Genomic DNA, 19,227 nt, shown 5'->3' on the forward strand with positions numbered 1-19,227 from the left:
AAATATTCTGAAGTGGTCCAAAGTGTGCTAGAGATACCCAGGAAAACTTTGTATTTTTATACGCTATTGACAAAACACCTTACATTCAGGGAGTTTATATAAGTATGTATATCTATTTTTTTATCACTGGGGGAGACACAAAGCATCACTCTTGGCACTTTTTCTTGGCCTACCCTACTTTAATTGTCAATGGAAAGCTAAACAACTCAACCATCTGGTTGCTTCCATCCAGATGTTTGACATCACTTAATCACAGCTCTAAACTGAAAACACAAATGCGACGTTTTTCAGGATGATTTGCTTGGTTCTGATCCCTCTGCATCCCCTACAGCATTTGAATTCCCGCCCAGCCTCTTGGGGATTCTTTTTTCCCTTACAGTGAGGAGGTGCATCTTGATGGCCATGCGGAGGAGAGAGAAGATCATGAGTATTACAATGAAATCCCCGGGAAGCAGCCACCTGCAGGCGGGGTTTCAGATGTGCGGATCAAAGTTCAAACCCCAGAACAAATGGCTTACTGCCCCATACGGTGTGAAAAGTTGTGCTATTTGGTAAGTAATGTTTTATTGTTATTGGAACTAGCAAGGCACTTCTGTCCTTATCACTAGAGAGCTTAACTTGAGGGTTTCCAAATGCTAGTTTAGAGAAAGTGTCATCTTCCTCAGTGCGGAGCCAGAGAGTGAATCACGCTTTTACTCCTAATCCTCCAACCTCAGCCTCAGCAGATGACCTCACATCTCACTTCGCTGGGAAGGCTAGGGCGGGCCAACACGTTATCCTCAACTTCACCCTTCCTCATCTCCAAGTCCTCCTGTGTTCTCCTTGCTTCTCTTCCTTAGCTACTGTCTCCACAGCTCATCTTTCCCCTGAGCTCCTGGTCCCATCCCCTCCTTCCAACTCTGTGCCGTTGTTCTGTTCATCAGTCTCCGTCTCAGTCCCTATTCTCTCTCTGTCTGCTGGTTCCTTCCCTTCTATCTGCAAATAAACCTGGACTCCTCCAGCCAACTAATAATGTCCCATCTCCTTCTCATCTTCCTTTCACTCACAGATTTCTAGAAAACAGCATCTTTCTCTCTGCATTCCCATCCACACTCTACTTCTAAGATCTGAACTCTGCTTGACAACTTGTTAGAAACTACTTTTACATTAGTCACTAATTGTTTTTTTGTTTTTGGTCACCAAGGGTTTAATAGTTACATAGATTTAACATCACTAATTACTCCTTTCCTTCCTTCCTTCCTTTTCTCTCTCTTCTCTTTTTTCTCTCCCTTCCTCCCTCTGTCCTTTCTTTTTTCATTCATATTTCCAATACTTATTATGAATATTTTTAAATATACAGAAAAATTGACAGAATTATACAGTGAACACTCATACTGACCATCTAGATTCTGCAATTAAAATTTTACTATATTTGCTCTGTCATCCTATGTAACAATGAATCACCCATCAATCCATCTTATTTTTGATACGTTTCAAAGTAAGTTACATCCTTTCTTTTTCTTTCTTTATTTTTTGCTGAGGAAAATTAGCCCTAAGCTAACATCTGTTGCCAGTCTTCCTCTATTTTGTATGTGGATCACTGCCACAGCATGGCTGATGAGTGGTGTAGGTCTGCACACAGGATCTGAACCTGCAAACCAGGGCCACCAAAGCGGAGCATGCTGAACTTAACCACTATGCTATGGGGCTGGCCTTGCATCTTTTCTTTTCTTTCTTTTCTTTCTTTCTTTTTTTTTTTTGTGAGGAAGATTGGCCCTGAGCTAATATCTGTTGCCAATCTTCCTCTTTTTGCCTGTGGAAGATTGTTGCTGAGCTAACATCTGTACCAATCTTTCTCTATTTTGTATGTGGGATGCTGCCACAGCATGGCTTGATGAGCAGTGCTAGGTCTGGTCTGCACCCAAGATCCAAACCTGTGAACCCTGGGCCTGGAGTGTGTGAACTTAACTACTAAGTCACTGGCCAAGCCCTGGCATCTTTTCTTTTTATGTCTTGTTTTCTTCCATCCCCTCCCCTGCAAACCCAAGCCCTTGCCTTAACACCATGTAAGCAATCTCCAGTGCTCTGCCCTTAGCCCTAGTTTCTTCACTGGTATGCCACCTCTGTACACACTTCTCCAGCTTCTCTGTCTTCAGCCATTACCTGTCTCTCCAGCTGTGATGCCATGTCCATTACCTTGTTCATATCGAGGTTGAACTTAGCATTTTCTCCTTGACTCCAAACCAGACTCCTCTACTGATTTACTCATGTTTATTACTCACACTGCCACTCTTTCACTAATCCACAGTCTTTTGTTCTTCTCACACTTTGGGCCCCATATCAACTCAGTCTTCAAGATCTAGGATTCTACCTTGAAAATACCTTTTTAAAATTTTTTTTAAAGATTGGTGCTTTAGCTAACATCTATTACCAATCTTTTTTCTTCCTTCTTCTCCCCAAAGCCCCCAAGTACATGGTTGTATATTCCAGCTGTAAGTCCTCCTGGTTGTGCTATGTGGGATGCCACCTCAGCATGGCTTGATGAGTGCTGTCATGTCTGTGCCCAGGATCCAAACCAGCAAAACCCTGGGCAGTCGAAGTGGAGCACGTGAATTTAACCACTTGGCCATGGGGCTGGCACCTGAAAATATCTTTTGAATCTATCTAACCGTTTCCATTCCTGCTGTACCTGTCTAGGTCCTGGTCCTCAAGTGCCTAGATGATTCTGAAAGCCCTTTATTTGTCTCCAATTTCATTCCCTCGATCCGTCCGGCACAGTACTGCCAGATTAATCTTTCCAAAGCATAGACACTGCCCTTATCAGAGCACCAGTGGATGCCCATTCCATTATTGAAGAGAGTTGTATGTAGAAGGGATCACTGAAGCCCTTTGATAGCATGAGATTTTTGGGGATGAAAAGTGAGCCTGGCATAGCATAAACCTCAGTAGAGGAGGGCTCCAATGTGCTAATTCACGGTTAGATAGAAGTTTGCTACACGACCACTTTTTATACAAGTGTCCTGGGATCACACTTTCTGGCCGAAACTTGGATTCAGTCCCGGAATGTGACCTCCCAAACAGAAACAGTAACCCACAGGATTCAGGCCTTACATGGGCAGCCTTTATGACCCCTTCAGCCCTACCCCAGTCAGATCCACCTTTGCAGCTCCAAAACAAGGCACTCTGAGAGGAGTCTATGCTCCCCTCCCCAAATCTCAGTTTCCTTTCCTTACCTGTCAGACACTTCCTGTGTTAGAAAGTGAAGTTGTCTGCTATGTTCTGCTGGGAGCATGACTAGTGTTTCGGTTGTTTGTTGAAAGTTTATGGACGTGCTACGTAAATGTTTCACAATTTGTTTTTGGTGCAGCCTGGGAACTCCAAGTGTGGCAGCGTGTACGAGAACTGCTTAGAACAAAGCAGGGCAATAGGTAGGTACCATGGCCCTTCCCCATCTGCCACGCTCTGGATTCCTTTCAAGTTGTGTGGTTGTGTGTGGCCTTCACTCTTAAATACTTCGTAGGAATGGTAGGTGTATACAACTAAACAGGTAAATCTTCAGCCGCAGGCGTCCCCCATTCTGATGGCCCAGAATGCCACATCTGTGTCCATCAGAAGGCTCATGGGTCCCCCTTGCGGTTGTGTGTTCTACCATGTTGTCATTCTCCTTTATGGGTTCCTCCACTGCTTTGACATCATGAAAGCTCTTGGGCTGGAAAGGTGCTTTCTCTGCGCAAAACTCAAGGGAGTTCCACTTCAAAGAATTCAGACAGTAAGCTAACGTGAAAATTGATGCTTGTCGAATCCATAAGGATTAAGATAAAACCTTTATTTCTGCTTGGCCAAGGGAACAAAAAGAAATCTGAAATGTGAGAGTCCCACTTAGGCACCCATCCACCTCATACTTGCCGGGGCATTAAATGTCTTATTACTGCACATGCTAATTGACGTTGGGCACAACTTTGCTGTAATAAATGTAGGGCAATGACTATCCGACTGGAAATATATTTTCATAAAAACAAGTTACACTGCTAGTTAGTCATTTCATTCCTATAACTCATTGGAAGTAGTTCTTCTTTGGGGAAGAAAAGTTTTGCAGCTTTAGAGGATGAGGTGACTGAACGGTAGTGCGGTGGAGGGTAGAGATGGATAACCAACTTAAGGACTCAAATTAGTAGGAACTTGCCACCCAGAAGGCAGTCACTTCCAAGGATACTTTCATATTTCCTATGGAATTACACCAACGTAATCTATTAATTTTATTATTTCTTACAGAATGGGGAATACATGAGGCTTTATTGGTTTTGGTACAGCCATGATTACCACCTTTCTCCATCTTGCGAAAATAATAAGAGTCATGAGCTAAGGCAGTATTTTAAATTCTTTAAAAACACAGTTCCTTTTGATAGAAATTAAAATTCCATGCCATTCTTTAAAGTTACTTGAAATTTCAAACTAATTCTTAATAATGTGACTAAGACAAATTAAAATAACGGTGTGTGACTGTCTTGTTAAGACTGTGCTGTCTAGGAGCTATAATCTCTCTCTCCTTCCCCCCACCCTGAAACTCCCTAACTTAAGGATTTGATAGTCAGGACCATGCCCCATGTGCTCTGTAGCATGGAAACCATTTTTTACCTGTGCTGAAGGGTGGAAATATCTCCTGTCCTGTTTTATCTCATTCTACCTTCTTCATTTATTCAACAATTCACTCAGTGACTGTTTTTGAGGACCTCCCGTGGGTCAAGCACTGTGCTAGGTGCTAGGGATGGAGAGACAACTGGCAAATGTAGTTTGCAGTTGAACCAGGAAGATACACCTTAAACAAGTGCTTATGAGTGTGGGAAGTGTTTCAAAGCCTAGAATGTTATGGAAACAAATAGCAGGGAAACCTAACTTAATCTGGGAGACTATAGCGGATTTCCCTAAGAAAGTAACAAGCAAACCAAACCAAGACCTGAAGGATGAGTGGGAATTTTCCAGGCACAGAGAGAGAAGTGGGGAGGGAAAGAAGAGAAAGAGAGAGAGAGAGAGAGAGAGAGAATACATGAGTACCAGAATTCCTAAGTATGCCAGGATCAGTTCCCAGATCACAGCGCAGAGAGGGCACAGGGGGAAAGAGAAATGAGTCATGGGCCTGGGACAGAGTCCTGAGGAAGTCTGGAATTTTTAGCCCTGCACAATACCTCCCTTTCCAGCTCATCTCCCTCCTCTCCATTAAACAGTCATCATGGCAAGCCCTGCTGTTCTCAGTCACCCAGCCTCTGAAAGGATCTCCCTGAATGCAGATCCTTGACATTTCCAGAATTAAGTTGAATGTGCTAATTCATAACACTGCCATTGGAAAAAAGGGGCATGGTTTCTTGTCTTTCTTCTTCTCAAGAGCTCTCACCTTGAGTTTTATTTTACATTTTAAAGTACATATCCTCCAAAAGCATAAATTTATGAAGGAATAAATAATATGGAAGTACTATTTCAACCTTATTCAAGATTTTTTTTTTGTAAACGTAGCCTTGTCATAGGATCCAATTTGCTTCTGTTTATCTTAGTTTTATTTTTCCATTAAACCAAAAAACAATGAAACTCCTTATTTCATGGTTTATACATGCCTATAAGCAGATCCAAACTCATGAACAGACTTTTGTAATAAACGTTTATTTGGAGCCTGGAATATATTTTTCCATAAATTTAATTTTAGTCATGATGGCCATTTCCTAGACAAGTGCACCATATTCTACTATTCTGATTTACCTGTGCTGGAGCTTCACAGTCTATTTTGTAAGGACAAATACAAACACAGAAAATTCTACTGCAAGTGCCTGTTCGTCAGTTATACTCTAATTATGGGACAGTCTGGGACCAGCACAGAGCTTCGTCACACTACCTTCCTTTTAGAACAGCCCTAAGCTAACAATTCATAACTGAGAGCTTTCCGAATCTTGGGGAGGTGAGAGATGGTATTTGCAGTTTGAAAAAACCCTCCAGCTGGAGACTTTCCTCATCTGAAAATCACTGAGGCACAACATTATTTCCTTAGAAAAGCATCTTGTTCCAGTGGGGAACCAGAACGTTAGGAAGCCATCTCCCCAGACCTCAGCCACTAGGACCATGGAGGATAGAAGGACTCAACCCCTGCTCCAGGAGCCACAACAAGTAAGGTCCCTCCTATTGTGACAGGAAGGACTTTACTACTACAGTGTCCATTCATCCACAGACACCTAGAAATCAGGTGCTCCTGTCTGGGGTCTGCCTGTGACTACTGGGCATATGTTTAAAAGGTGATCTGAAATTCTTGACCAGTGAGCAAATTAATAGCAGTTGCCAGAATAGCAAATATACATGGTTTTTATGGCTTTTCCTAGAGATTCATACATAATCATATGAGAGACACCTATACAAATATTTTCAATAAGGTTTGGCTTTTTCCTTCCAAGACATTTATTAATTCAAATATTAACTTAAAACTTGCATTCTGGTGTATTATAAATACTGCAGTAGGCTTCTGGTTATTGAAGGAGTTGATGGTATTTATTGCCAGATGTATAAAAGATCCTTATCCTTAATACCAAGTTCCCTATGGAAAAAAAAATAATTAGCAAAATAGAATAATGTTTCCCCAACCTTCAAGTTAAAATTAAAATGTTGATATTTTAAATCAAAAAGACACTAAATTCCCACAAATCCTAAGGGCTTGCACTTAAAAACTTTGGTATTTACAGTAAATACACTGTGTATGTATTTATTTTCTGCCACAAATCTTCTCTTGGGCGGGTTGGATAGGTTCTCAGAGTAACACTTGGCATAAGGACTTTTGGAATACATAATGGCTGGCGTGTGTGCTTAAGCTCTCATCAACCACACACTTTATCCTAGAAAGATTTTAAATTTGGTTACAGGATGAGATATCATCTTTTGTTTTTTTTTTGAGGAGGATTAGCCCTGAGCTCACATCTGCCGCCAAACTTCCTCTTTTTGCTGAGGAAGACTGGCCCTGAGCTAACATCCATGCCCATCTTCCTCTGTTTTATGTGGGACTCCTACCACAGCATGGCCTGACAAGTGATGCATAGGTCCACACCCAGGATCCGAACCGGTGAACCTCGGGCCGCCGAAGTGGAACATGCAAACCCAACTGCTATGCCATCGGGCCAGCCATGATATCTTTTTTTTTTTCAGTTTAAAACAATATTGCTGACTTAAATATTGTGGCACATTTGAAAACAAACGAGGGGTAGTTTTCAAGAGAGACTGGGTATAGACATGTATGCTTCTGTGTCATCTTATGGGATGGTAAACTTGATGTGGTTATCTCATGCCAGTGCTCTGTGATGGGCAGAATAGTCAGTGCCCTGTGCTAAAGGTTGACTCAAGATCTTCAGAACACAGTGAGGTCAAGTATGCTAAGAGAGGAAAACTGGGTAGACACTCAGTCATCTGTTCATTTAGCTGACAAACATTTTTCTTTTGAGCACCTGCTTCATAACAGGTGTTGAAGATGCAGAAGATACACAGACAGATGGGTTCTAGCCTCTCCTCAAGGACTCAAGGAATTTGCAGTCTCAACAAAGGAAAGACAGACTAGTAAACAGATAGTGGCACCTTACCCGGACTAGGGGAAGGAAGGACTCAGAGGAAGGCTTCCTGAAGAAGGTGGATTCAGAGCAGAATCTTAAAAGACAAATAAGAGGTAGGTAAAGAAAGAGACGGAGAGGCTGTTTCAGCAAGAGATGAGCATCACGTGCAGAGGCCCAGCAGCAACGAATAAATACACGACTGAGCAGTGATGGAAAGTATTTATTGAATGCCTGCTATGAGGCAGGCTCTGAGCTCAGTGAGTGTCTCAGCCACATTCTTTCATTTAATTCTCACAATCATATCTTAAGCCAGGCATCCTCATTTTATAGATCTGCAAACTGAGTCTTAGAGAGGTTAAGTAATTTGTCCCAGGCCACACAAATAATAAGAGGTACCATAGCGTTCTGAACTCAGGTCCATGTTAATTTAGAAGCAGACTTCTTACAAACGCTTTTGATCATATTCCACTTTCAGTAAATTTTTATGAGCAGGCACTCCTAAATAAATAATTCAATCATGTCTAAGTCATATATATAGTCATACATGTAGTAATATATTATGCATGTATTATAAAGCATACAGAAAAATAGAAAATTTCAAAGTTAGAGTTAATGAGAAATAATATTTTTAAAAAATGTGCTAATTACAGTGGCTGAATAGTATCACTAGATAATATCTCAAGGCCCGATACATATTTAGAGCATTTATTAATAAAGAAAATAGACATAAATCCACATTTAAAATCTTGGTAATTTTAACTTTGGGGGGGGCCAAAGTTCTGATCTAATTAGATCATTCTTGTTTATAAGCTCATAATGCAGTTGAGGAGCTTGTACTGAGTGAAAGAATGGTCTTCAATCCCTGATTTCTTTGCAGTGACCTTTTAGCCACTTGTCCATTTGTGAAAGTAAGTTTAGTTTAAACTAGATAATATAATTCATAAATCCACTTAACCAAGCAAATGGACACTGTCGTGTGTTGCAAAATGCAACAAAGAAACGAGGTGCCCTGTCAACTCCTCCCTTTGTAGAAATACCACTCCTCCCTCAGGATATCCCACATACAGAGGATGACATGGGACAAGGTGACGTGTAACAGCTGACAGGCAGCAAGGAGTAAAGGAGTAAGGTAGTAAGGTACAGTAGTAAGACTGTAGTCTTCCGACTGGGCTTCCCCTATTTGGTGTGCTCGCAGGTTTCCATATTTTGTGTTGTAAGAATCATAGCACTAGTCACCATCACGTGAAATCCAACATAAGGTTGGTCCTTTTCGGACCACATGGAAGGGGTGGTTTTAATGACTGGAACGGTGGAAGGACTGATGTTGTTTTATGGTAAGACAAGGGAATATCAATGTCACGGCTTCAGGGGCAGCTACATGGTGATCTTGTAGCACATATAGCCAAAACTATAAATGTACTTTTTTAAACAGAAAAGCAAAAATATTCTGTCCTGGCATTCTCAGGACAGAGCCATCTGAATGTACAAAGTATGTCATGCCATGAGGTAGTGAAATATGATGTTAATATCCATTCATTCAGTAACTATTTACTGATGTCCTATTCTGTGCCAGGCATGTGCTAGGAGCGGGAGTTGCAGCTGTGAACAAGACAAGATCCCTGTCTTCATGGAACATGCAGTCTAGATGCAGTACAGAAATTAAAAAAAATAGTAACATAATAGAATTAATTACTCTTGTGATGTGGGCTTCAAAGTGAAGTACAAACTTCTAGGAAAGCCGAGAGACTTGGTGTAGTCTGAGAAGGTCAGGGAAGCTTCTTCTGAGAAAGGGATGCTTAAACTGACCCCTGAAGAATGAAGGTGATGGAGAAGGGGAGGGAAGAGCATGTCAACCAGAGAAGATGGCCTTCCGGTGGAGATCACACTGCAGGAAGGCCAGTGTGAGCCGGGCAGAGACTGGGGAGGAGAAGGGTGCAGGGGAAGCTGGGTAGCCAGGAGCAGGGCCTGGGGCTTGTTGAAGAGTTTGAGCTTCATCCCAAGAGCAATGGGAAGCAATTAAAGAGTTCTTAAACCTCTGAGAAATATGATCAGATTTTCAGTTGTCAAAAGATCATTTTGGCCTCAGTGTATAGAATGGAATGGAGGGGGAGGGGAGAGAGTCAGGGGAAGGAGGAGGTAACCTGAGGGGTGAGTCCTTTCCATTAAATAACAGAATAAACATCAGCAGCTGGTGCAAGGCTGAGCTTGGCAAAATGAAACTTTGGACCCAGCCCTGGTGGCCTAGTGGTTGAGTCGAATGTGCTCCACTTTGGCAGTCCAGGTTCGGTTCCTGGGCATGGACCTACACGACTTGTCTGTCAGTGGCCATGCTGTGGTGATGGCTCACATACAAAAAAAGAGGAAGATTGGCAACAGCTGTTAGCTCAGGGTGAATCTTCCTGAGCAAAAAAAAAAAAAAAAAGCAAAAACAAAACTTTTGGCAAAGAGGGAAGACAGACTTATACTCTTTTATTTTTTTTGAAAGATTTTATTTTTTTCCTTTTTCTCCCCAAAGCCCCCCGGTTCATAGTTGTATATTCTTCGTTGTGAGTCCTTCTAGTTGTGGCATGTGGGATGCTGCCTAAGCGTGGTTTGATGACCAGTGCCATGTCCGCTCCCAGGATTCGAACCAATGAAACACTGGGCCGCCTGCAGCGGAGTGCGCAAACTTAACCACTCGGCCACGGGGCCAGCCCCCCAGAGTTATACTCTTAATACTTTAAAACTAAGTAATGAGTGTTTTGAAAAGCAGTTTAGATAGTAGATATTCAGATTCTCTATGACGTGTGTGTTTTCATGCTTCCTGGACTGCAGCTCTGAGCAGGGTCGTGTATGGGTTTGTGCTGTTTGCTGAGCAGTCGGCTCTCTTTCTTTCCTGGCTGTTCCTCTTTGGGGTCTTTCTGCGTTGTCTCCCGGCTCCTGTTGAAGCAATGTGTCAGCTGGGGGATGGGACAGGGAGGGGCGGGGAACCCAGTAAGAGGATACTTTCCCTCAAAGCCCGGGGCTTATCCTGGCTTTACAGGTCAAATCTAAAAGTCAATATTCAGTCCTTGTACAAGATGGGGGTGGCTTTTCCCTTCCTATCAATTCTAGACTCAAACGTGAGGTTTTTTATTGTTTACAAAGCAAAACCATGATACATTGATCATTAATCACTGCAGGTAATGCACAGGAGAGAGGGGTGCAGTCCCAAGCAGACGCCTCATCAATGAAGCACACGTGTCGAGTGGATCTCTTCGACGACCCCTGCTACATTAACACACAGGCTCTTCAAAGTACACTTGGCCCTGCCCGAAATCAAGGCTCAGCTTACCCGCTGGGGAGCCCGTGGCACCGTGAAAGTAAGTGGCTTCTCACTGTCTGTATTCGCTTCCTGTGGCTGCTGGAACAAATTCCCAGGAACTGGGAGTCTTAAAACAACGGAAATGTATTCTCTCTCAGTTCTGGAGGCCAGAAGTGTTAAATCAAGTTGTCAGCCGGGTGGATTCTTTCTGGAGGCTCTGGAGGAAAACCCGTTCCATGCCCCTCTCCTAGCTTTTGGTGGCTGCCAGCAATTCTTGGTGTTCCTTGGCTCATAGACTCATAACTCCAGTCTTGGCCTCAGTCTTCACTTGGCCTTCACCCCTGTTTCTCAAACCTCCCTCTCCTTTCTCTTATATGACATTCCCTTTCTCTTATAGGTAGGCGCTAAATCCGGAAAGCTCTCATCTCGAGATCCTTAATTACATCTGCAAAGACCCTTTTTCCAAACAAGGTCACATTCACAGGAACCAGGGGGCAGGACTTGGACACATCTTTTTGAGGCCACTATTCAACTCACTATACTGTCTCTCGTTTTAAAGAAAGTGATGTCCTTGGCCTCATTTTCAGGGAGCTAAAAGGATTCTTTCTTACCTCAGTCCCTCACCACAGTTATAGATTAGAACTTGGTGGAGATGTTATGGATTTCAAGATTTTGAGGCTTTGATTTTGAATAGTCTTTTCAAATACTTTATATTGACTCTCAACTTTTGCTTTCTGCTGTGTGCTCTTGCTGAAGGAAAGGCCGTCAAATCAGGAGATAATTTTGAATTTGTTTGTTCGCATGAGGTACAATGACCACTATTTCGGCTCTGTTTAGTGGTGGTGTTAATTTTATCCATTTCAAAATCCCTTGGTAAGTCATCTGTATAGCAGTAAAATCAGATGGCTTCTTTCTTCAACCATACACTGTGAGTAACACACAATAGGACAAACATCATTTTCCTGCCAAATTGCTTCAAGGGGTAAATGCATAAACAGGAACATAAATAAATAAAAGGAAAACAAGCCAAAAGCCTACAATCAATTGAAAAATAAACAAAAAGTGCTTTTCATAAAATACCGAAGGTTGTTGGGTTCAGAGCTTGGCTTGGTGTCAAATTTGGCTCGCTCTGAAGATGGAGAACCAGTGGCTGAGAAAGTCCTTTCACTAGCCCAGGAAGTCTCTCCACACTGCCAGGGCAGCTTTCCAGCTAGCCTTGCTGCAATGGCAAGGTGAAATTTAAAAGGAGGTTTTGCTGAGCCTGGGCTTCATCAGACCACCTTAACTTTCTAGGCTAAGAAACAAAGGTCCTCATTGCCAGCCAGGTGGCAAGAGGACCGTCTTCTTGAAAGCTTTCCAAGATCACTCCTGGCACCCAAATAACCTGGTTGGGTTCTCTGAAAGCAGACACTGAGATGAGACTGGGCATGCAGGGTTTTTCTTGGGATCAACGTCAGGAAGGGAGGAGGAGAGGGGCTGGCCCCATGGCTGAGTGGTTAAGTTCGCGTGCTTTGCTTCGGTAGTCCAGGGTTTTGCCCGTTCAGATCCTGGGCGCACATGGCACCACTCATCAGGCCACGTCCCACATACCACAACTAGAAAGACCCACAACTAGAATATACAACTATGTACTGGGGAGATTTGGGGAGAAAAAGCAGGAAAAAAAAAAGAAGATTGGCAACAGTTAGCTCAGGTGCCAATCTTTAAAAAAAAGAAAGAAATCATCTCATGAGCAAGTAATTTAATAAAAAAGAAGAAGAAGAAGGGAGGAGGAGGAAACAGGCCTGGGCAGAGGGAGAGGTGGAGATTCCATGCAGGGCTGACAAAGCCTCAGCCAACCCTACAGAGAGCACAGGGGTCTGTCAGAGTTGTCCCACATTGGGCCAAAAGGGCTGAGCCTTTTAGCCCTACTTATCTCAGTCTTTGGATGTGGGCCAGATGGGGGAGGGCAAGCCCTTGAATGAAGCAGCTCTCTGCAGCTGAGGCAGACCCTGACAGGGTGGTCAGCTGGAGACTGACTGGTGACACCTGGCGCACTTGATCCTTCTTTGAAGAGAAATCTTGGTACTGCATCTCCGTGTCCACTACAGAGGGCATCTGTGCCATGGATGATGGGACATGCAATAATTCAGACTTCTGCAGTGAACTTAACTGTTCAATGTAGAGTGGCCTGTGTGGATAAGGTAATATTTGTTAGAGGGACAGCTTTTTGAAAAAAAGTTTCTGGACCTCAATTGGTAAAAGTAACTCATGAGAGTATACACTCAATAGCTTCCATTTCGTGGACTTTTCAAAGCAACAGTGTGTTATTAGAAAACTCATTTAGTGAGTGGCCCAAACTAGGTGATCTGGGATGTACGTTGATTCACAACTCCGGTTCCTTTGTAAGCAAACCTTCAATGTCAAAAATCTTTATAACTCAAGCAAAGAAACTTTGCCTTTTCTCATAGACAACTCAATAATATGAAAAGGCAAGGGGCTGGCTCCGTGGCCAAGTGGTTAAGTTCACACGCTCTGCTGTGGTGGCCCAGGGTTCAGATCCTGGGCTTGGACATGGCACCGCTCGTCAGGCCACTTTGAAGCGGCGTCCCACATCCCACAACTAGAAGGACCTGAAACTAAGATATATGACTATGTACGGGGGGGTTTGGGGAGATAAAGCAGAAAAAAAAAAAAAAGATTGGCAACAGTTGTTAGCCCAGGTGCCAATCTTTAGAAAAAAAAAGAAAAGGCAAAATTAATCCATAATAACCAGACTTCTTTTCTCATCCTTTCCCCCTCTCCCTGCCTTGGCGGCAACATGTTGAATAATTTAAGGCCTCTGGTACCCTCTCACTGTTTATGTCCTGTTAGGATTTAATGAACCACAGCCCTCCTGGGCTTCTTGCTACTCCTTTGAGGCAAATTTCAGCCTACCATCACTTCCTCCAAAAAGATTAACTCCAACTCCGAAATATAAATAATACTAATTTAAGGAAAATTTAGTAAGTTGTAATAAGGATAACTTTATACATACTTTTATGCAAAATGTCTTAAATACATCTTTTAACCTTTTCCCCCTAATATTTCCTCCTCTTTCTTTCCTTCCTCCCTCAAAAATCCTGTTTAGCTTCTTTAAGCATACTTAGCTCCCCTTGTCCAGACAAAAGTTTGCTATCAATATAAGTTCAGTAAAACAAAATAAAAACAAGTTAGAGACACGAGCCTAAAACTCTCAAGCATGCCTTCAGGGCTCCGCAGTTCACTGCCAACATAAGAAGAGCTCTGACACAATCTTTATTCTTATCAAACGTGGCAGGAGGGAATCATCAGTACTGATACTGCCTAATTTTTGTATTGATTTATTGTTAGTTCCAGTCTAAGCTGCCATAACAAAGAAACATCCCCAAAATACCATAAAATAAAAAGGACTGAAGTTTATTTATTTTACCTAATAGCCCAAAGATTGGTGGTACAGGGCTGGTAGGACAGCTTTGTCATTGTCGACACCTGGCTTCCATCTCTGGTCTAATATCTTTGATCTCTGGTCTGAGAACTTTGATTTGGCAACGGTCTTCTATCTCTGGACTAAGAGCTTGGGCTCTCACCATCACATCTGTATTCAGTCAGTGGGAAGAGAGAAAGGCAAGAGGAGGGCACATACATTCCTTTAAAGGATGTGACCCAGAAGTGACAGACATCATTTCTTTTAACTTGACATTGGCAGAACTTAGACATGTGGCCATACCCACCTTCAAAGGAGCTGGAAAAGTTACTCTAGCTGAGTGGCCATGTGCCTAGCTAAAACTTAGGAGTTCTAAACCGTAATGAAAGGGAGAATAGATATTAGTACACAACTGTCTCTGTCACAGCACACCTTTTGCTACCTAAATATCCGTGAGCTCTTCCTTTCACAGAAAACATATTTGCCCTCTCCCAAGGGAGACTTTGCATAAACCGCATACAATTACAGCATCCAGCTTAAAGTCGATGACATCTGGGTGATGTGAAGTCCTCTTGCTCGAGATTGAATAGGGATCCTTATTATCTGCCAAGTTGTCTGCCCACTTCCACACCCAAAATTAGTGGCAGAAGAGAACTAAGATAACCACAATATAATCCCACATTCGCAAAAAGGAAGCATGCAAAACGCACAGTGGTCGCTGGTCCATAGGAATTACCGTATCCTGCTAGGCAGTGATTGTGAAGACTCCCTGAGCTGGAAGTGGAGAGAGTGATTTTCTTGAACCCGGGTTCAGCTTTATGAGAAAGATCTCCTTGTCCATCGTCATCTGTGGGCCCAAACTGTGCCCTCTGGGTTGTTCCTGCCATTATCCTCCAACTGTACATCTAAAGCAGATATTGGAGGAAGTGCCTTTCTTGGGGGCTTCACCACTCTTACAGTCTATTTCCTGTTGGTGTGCCTCGAGAGATGGAGTTTGCTTTAGAGGTCAAAAAGCCACAGACAAGAAGGAATTGTGATTTCTTTTATGGTGTAATTTCCTTAAAAACTTAGTAGGATTCCACTTTATTTGTTTAGAGTCAGTTCCACATGAAATTTCCCATAATATTCCTTTATTGTCCTTTTATGACCTGAAAGATGACTTCTCTCTTTCCTGTTATTGATAATTTATGTATTCTCTCTTCTTTTCTTCATCAATGTTCTTTGAGATTTATTAATTTAGTTGATCTTTGCAAAAGACCCAGGTTTTGGTTTCATTTTCTCTATTGTTTTTTGCTTTCTGTTTCTATGATTTCCAATTTTATCTTTATTATGTCTTCCTTCTACTCTCTTTGGATTAAATTTTCTCTTTTTTATCCAGCTTGTACTACATTATCCTCTATTGGCTTTATAGTTTTATTTCCATTATAAAATATTTATTCCGTTTGAATTTCATATTTTCTATGAGATAGAGGGTCTAACTTAATTTTATCCATGTAGGTGATCCAATTTTCCAAATACCATTGGCCAAGTAATCTCTTTCTCTAATGCCACTCTCTACTATACTAGATTTCTCCTATATGTGGGTATCAGTTTCTGGGCCTTTATTACTCTACTTTTTGTATTGGCCTACTTGCCTCTTCTTTATCTGTATATTCATTACTATATACTAATTACTGTGGCTTTGTAATATATCTTAATAGATGTGTAATCTTACTTTATATTACAAATAACTTTTCTCTGGGTACTATGTCAGCTTTTCACTGATGCTTAGCATTTTATGTTAACATCCTTTTCTACCAACTTTTTAGACACTTTATAAAGGTGTACATATTTTTCCTCTCAATAATGCAAATAAATCCCTATTTTATAATTTTCACAAATCCAGTAACCCATACTGATAAACCATATATAGTCTATTCTCATAACTGGTGCATTCCATATTTGAGAATTTGCTTACTAAAATTTATTTGTAATCCCCAATTCAGTGCTCATGGCACTTGTGTGGTCATTTGTGGACATGTGCAGGGCAACAAAAAATTTGAGTTGCCCAGTCTGCATATTCCAAGGTGAGGCTGACAGGGCAATGCTCTGCTTTCTTGTTTCACTTCTCATGCTATCAAGTGTCCTTTTGTTGTGTATTGTGTGCCACATTTTTCCTATTTTCGTGCTATTTGTTGATGATTTTGCTGTTTAAAATGGCCTCTGAGCATAGTGCTGAAGTGCTGTCTAGTGTTCCTAAGCACAAGAAGGCTGTGATGTGCCTTACAGAGAAAATATGTATGTTAGATAAGCTTCCTTCAGGCATGAATTATAATGCTGTTGACTGGGAGTTCAGTGTTAATGAATCAACAATATATACTAAATAAGGTGTCTTTAAACAGAAACACATATCCACAAGGTTATATATTGATTGATTGATGAAAATGTTGAGATCTGAGGCTTGAGGAGCCTAACCCTGTCTCTCCACTAAGGGCAATGGTTCAATTTTCACTAATTCAGTGTTCATGGCAACTTTATAAAAGTAACTACTGTGTAATTACTGTGAATAAAGAGAATTGACTACTTATAGTCCTCCCACACCAGAGATGGCGTCATGATAACACATCGTGGGGGAGAATGGGTAGGCTTTTCTTCCCACAACATAAAACTGAGCATAGTCCCCCAACCCTGACCCTTTTCTCACAAGTTTATATCCCTCTTCTGATTTTATCTGTAGTTATGTGGCTATCCTGTCTTTTGTATACATTTTTTATTCCATAAACAGTTTTTTTTTAAATTCAAAAGTAATACAAATACTCACAGAAGAAACCCAAATAATAAAGAATGGTATAAAATAAAAATAAAAAATGTTCCTCCCAGGCTTTAATACTGTATCCAACTCCCTAGATATAAACTGTTTATTCTGATTATTTCCAGAGTGTTAATGCATAGTTAAGTTTCTCTCTACTTGTATACCGCTAGCTAGGTAGCTAGCTAGCTATCTCCTTTAAAAAAATGGAAGTTATAGGGCCAGCCCCGTGGCCAAGTGGTTAAGTTCGCACACTCTGCTTTGGTGGCCCAGGGTTTCCCCGGTTTGGATCCTGGGCATGGACATCAGGCCACGCTGAGGCGGCGTCCCAAATAGCAGAGCCAGAAGCACTCACAACTAGAATATACGACTGTGTACTAGGGGGTTTTGAGGAGAAAAAAAGAAAAAAAGAAAAGATTGGCAACAGATGTTAGCTCAGGGCCAATCTTTAAAAAAAAAAGGAAGTTATGATAACCTCCTTCTATACTTGCTTATTTCTCTCTTCTATTTTAGAGATTTGACCAAATTAGCACATAATATCCTTTGCTATTTTCTTTTTTTCCAATTTAGTTCAGATATAATTGACATATAATGTATTAGTTTAAGGTGTACCATATAACAATTTGATATATGTATATATTACAAAATGGTTACCACGCTAAGTTTAGTTGTCATCCATTACTTCATATAGTTACAAACTTTTTTTTTTATGATGAAAACTTTTAGGATCTACTCTCTTAGCAACTTTCAAATATGCAATAAAGTATTGTTAACTATAGTCACCATGCTGTACGTTACATTCCCAGCACTTATTTATCTTATAACTGGAAGATTGTACTTTTTTACCACCTTCACCCATCCCCCCACCCCTCACTCCCTGCCTCTGACAATCACCAATCTGTTTTCTGTTTCTATGAGTTTGGTTTTTTAAGATTCCAAATATAAGTGAGATCATACACTTTTTGTCTTTCTCTGTCTGACTCATTTCACTTAGCACAATGCTCTCGTGGTCCATCCATGTTGTTGCAAATGGCAGGATTTCTGTCTTTTTTATGGCTGAATAATATTCCATCACATATATATCTCACATTTACTTTATCCTTCACCTGTCAATGGATACCTAGATTGTTTCCCTGTCTTGGCTATGGCAAATAGTGTTGCAATGAATATAGGGGTGAAGATATCTCTTTGAGACAGTGATTTTGTTTCCATTTAGATGTATCCCCAGAAGTGGAATTGCTGGATCATTTAGAAGTTCTATTTTTAATTTTTTTTAACTACTTCCATGCCATTTTCATAAGCCTACACCAATTTACATTCTTACCAACAGTGCACAAGGGTTCTCTTTTATCCACATTCTTGCCAACACTTATCTCATCGCTTTATTTTTTAAGATTTTTTGTGTGAGCTTTATTTTTTACTACATTGCATAAGAAAGTTATGAATTAAGTGTTTTTTTGTCTCTTGCATCCAGGAGTGAATCCATGAAATTCTCAGATAGTAATCCAAAAAATAGGTCCTATTCTTAAAAGTAGCAAAGTGAAAAGGGACCAAATAGCCGGTCTGTTGGTGATCTTGAAAAATGTTTAATGAACTTTCAGATTTTCTTATAATGAAGAGTACTTCAATTCTATGAGATTAGTTAAAATTTAAAACAGCATTGTGTACAAAATCATTCTTGAAGCTCTAAATGCCTTTTAAATAACTAAAATGAAAATTTTAAGTATCTCTTGTTTTTTTGATGATAGCCATTCTAACAGATGCGAGGTGATGTTTCATTGTGATTTTGATTTGTATTTCCCTGATGATGAGTGATGTTGAGCATCTTTTCATGTACCTGTTGGCCATTTGTGTGTTTTTGGAAAAATGTCTATTCAGTTCCTCTCCCCATTTTTTAATTGGATTGTTTGTTGTTTTGCTATTGAGTTGTATGTATTCTTTACATATTTTGTATATTAACCCCTAATCAGATAAATGATTTGCAAATATTTTCTCTGATTCCATAGGTTGCCTTTTCAGTTTATTGATGATTTCCTTTGCTGTGCAGGTTTTGGGTTTGATGTAGTCCTGCCTGTTTACTTTTGCTTTTGTTGCCTTTGCTTTTGGTGTCAAATCCAAAAAAATCGTTGCCAAGACTGATGTCAAAGAGCTTACCCCTTATGTTTTCTTCCAGGAGTTTTAT

At 41.0% G+C, this 19,227-nt stretch overlaps 1 protein-coding gene across 1 annotated transcript in view; it reads left to right on the plus strand.

Moving 5' to 3' along the window:
* The window catches only part of SHC4 (SHC adaptor protein 4), a 124,838-nt gene that overhangs the window by 90,796 nt on the left and 14,815 nt on the right, over window positions 1-19,227 (plus strand). Inside the window, exons 8-10 of the mRNA XM_014852853.3 lie at window positions 380-551; window positions 3,347-3,407; window positions 10,712-10,891. Coding sequence (XP_014708339.2) covers window positions 380-551; window positions 3,347-3,407; window positions 10,712-10,891 — 413 coding nt within the window. The remainder of the gene's footprint in view (window positions 1-379; window positions 552-3,346; window positions 3,408-10,711; window positions 10,892-19,227) is intronic.

The sequence above is a fragment of the Equus asinus genome, chromosome 2 (genome assembly GCF_041296235.1).
Source record: "Equus asinus isolate D_3611 breed Donkey chromosome 2, EquAss-T2T_v2, whole genome shotgun sequence".
In the NCBI taxonomy this organism is placed as follows: Eukaryota; Metazoa; Chordata; class Mammalia; order Perissodactyla; family Equidae; genus Equus; species Equus asinus.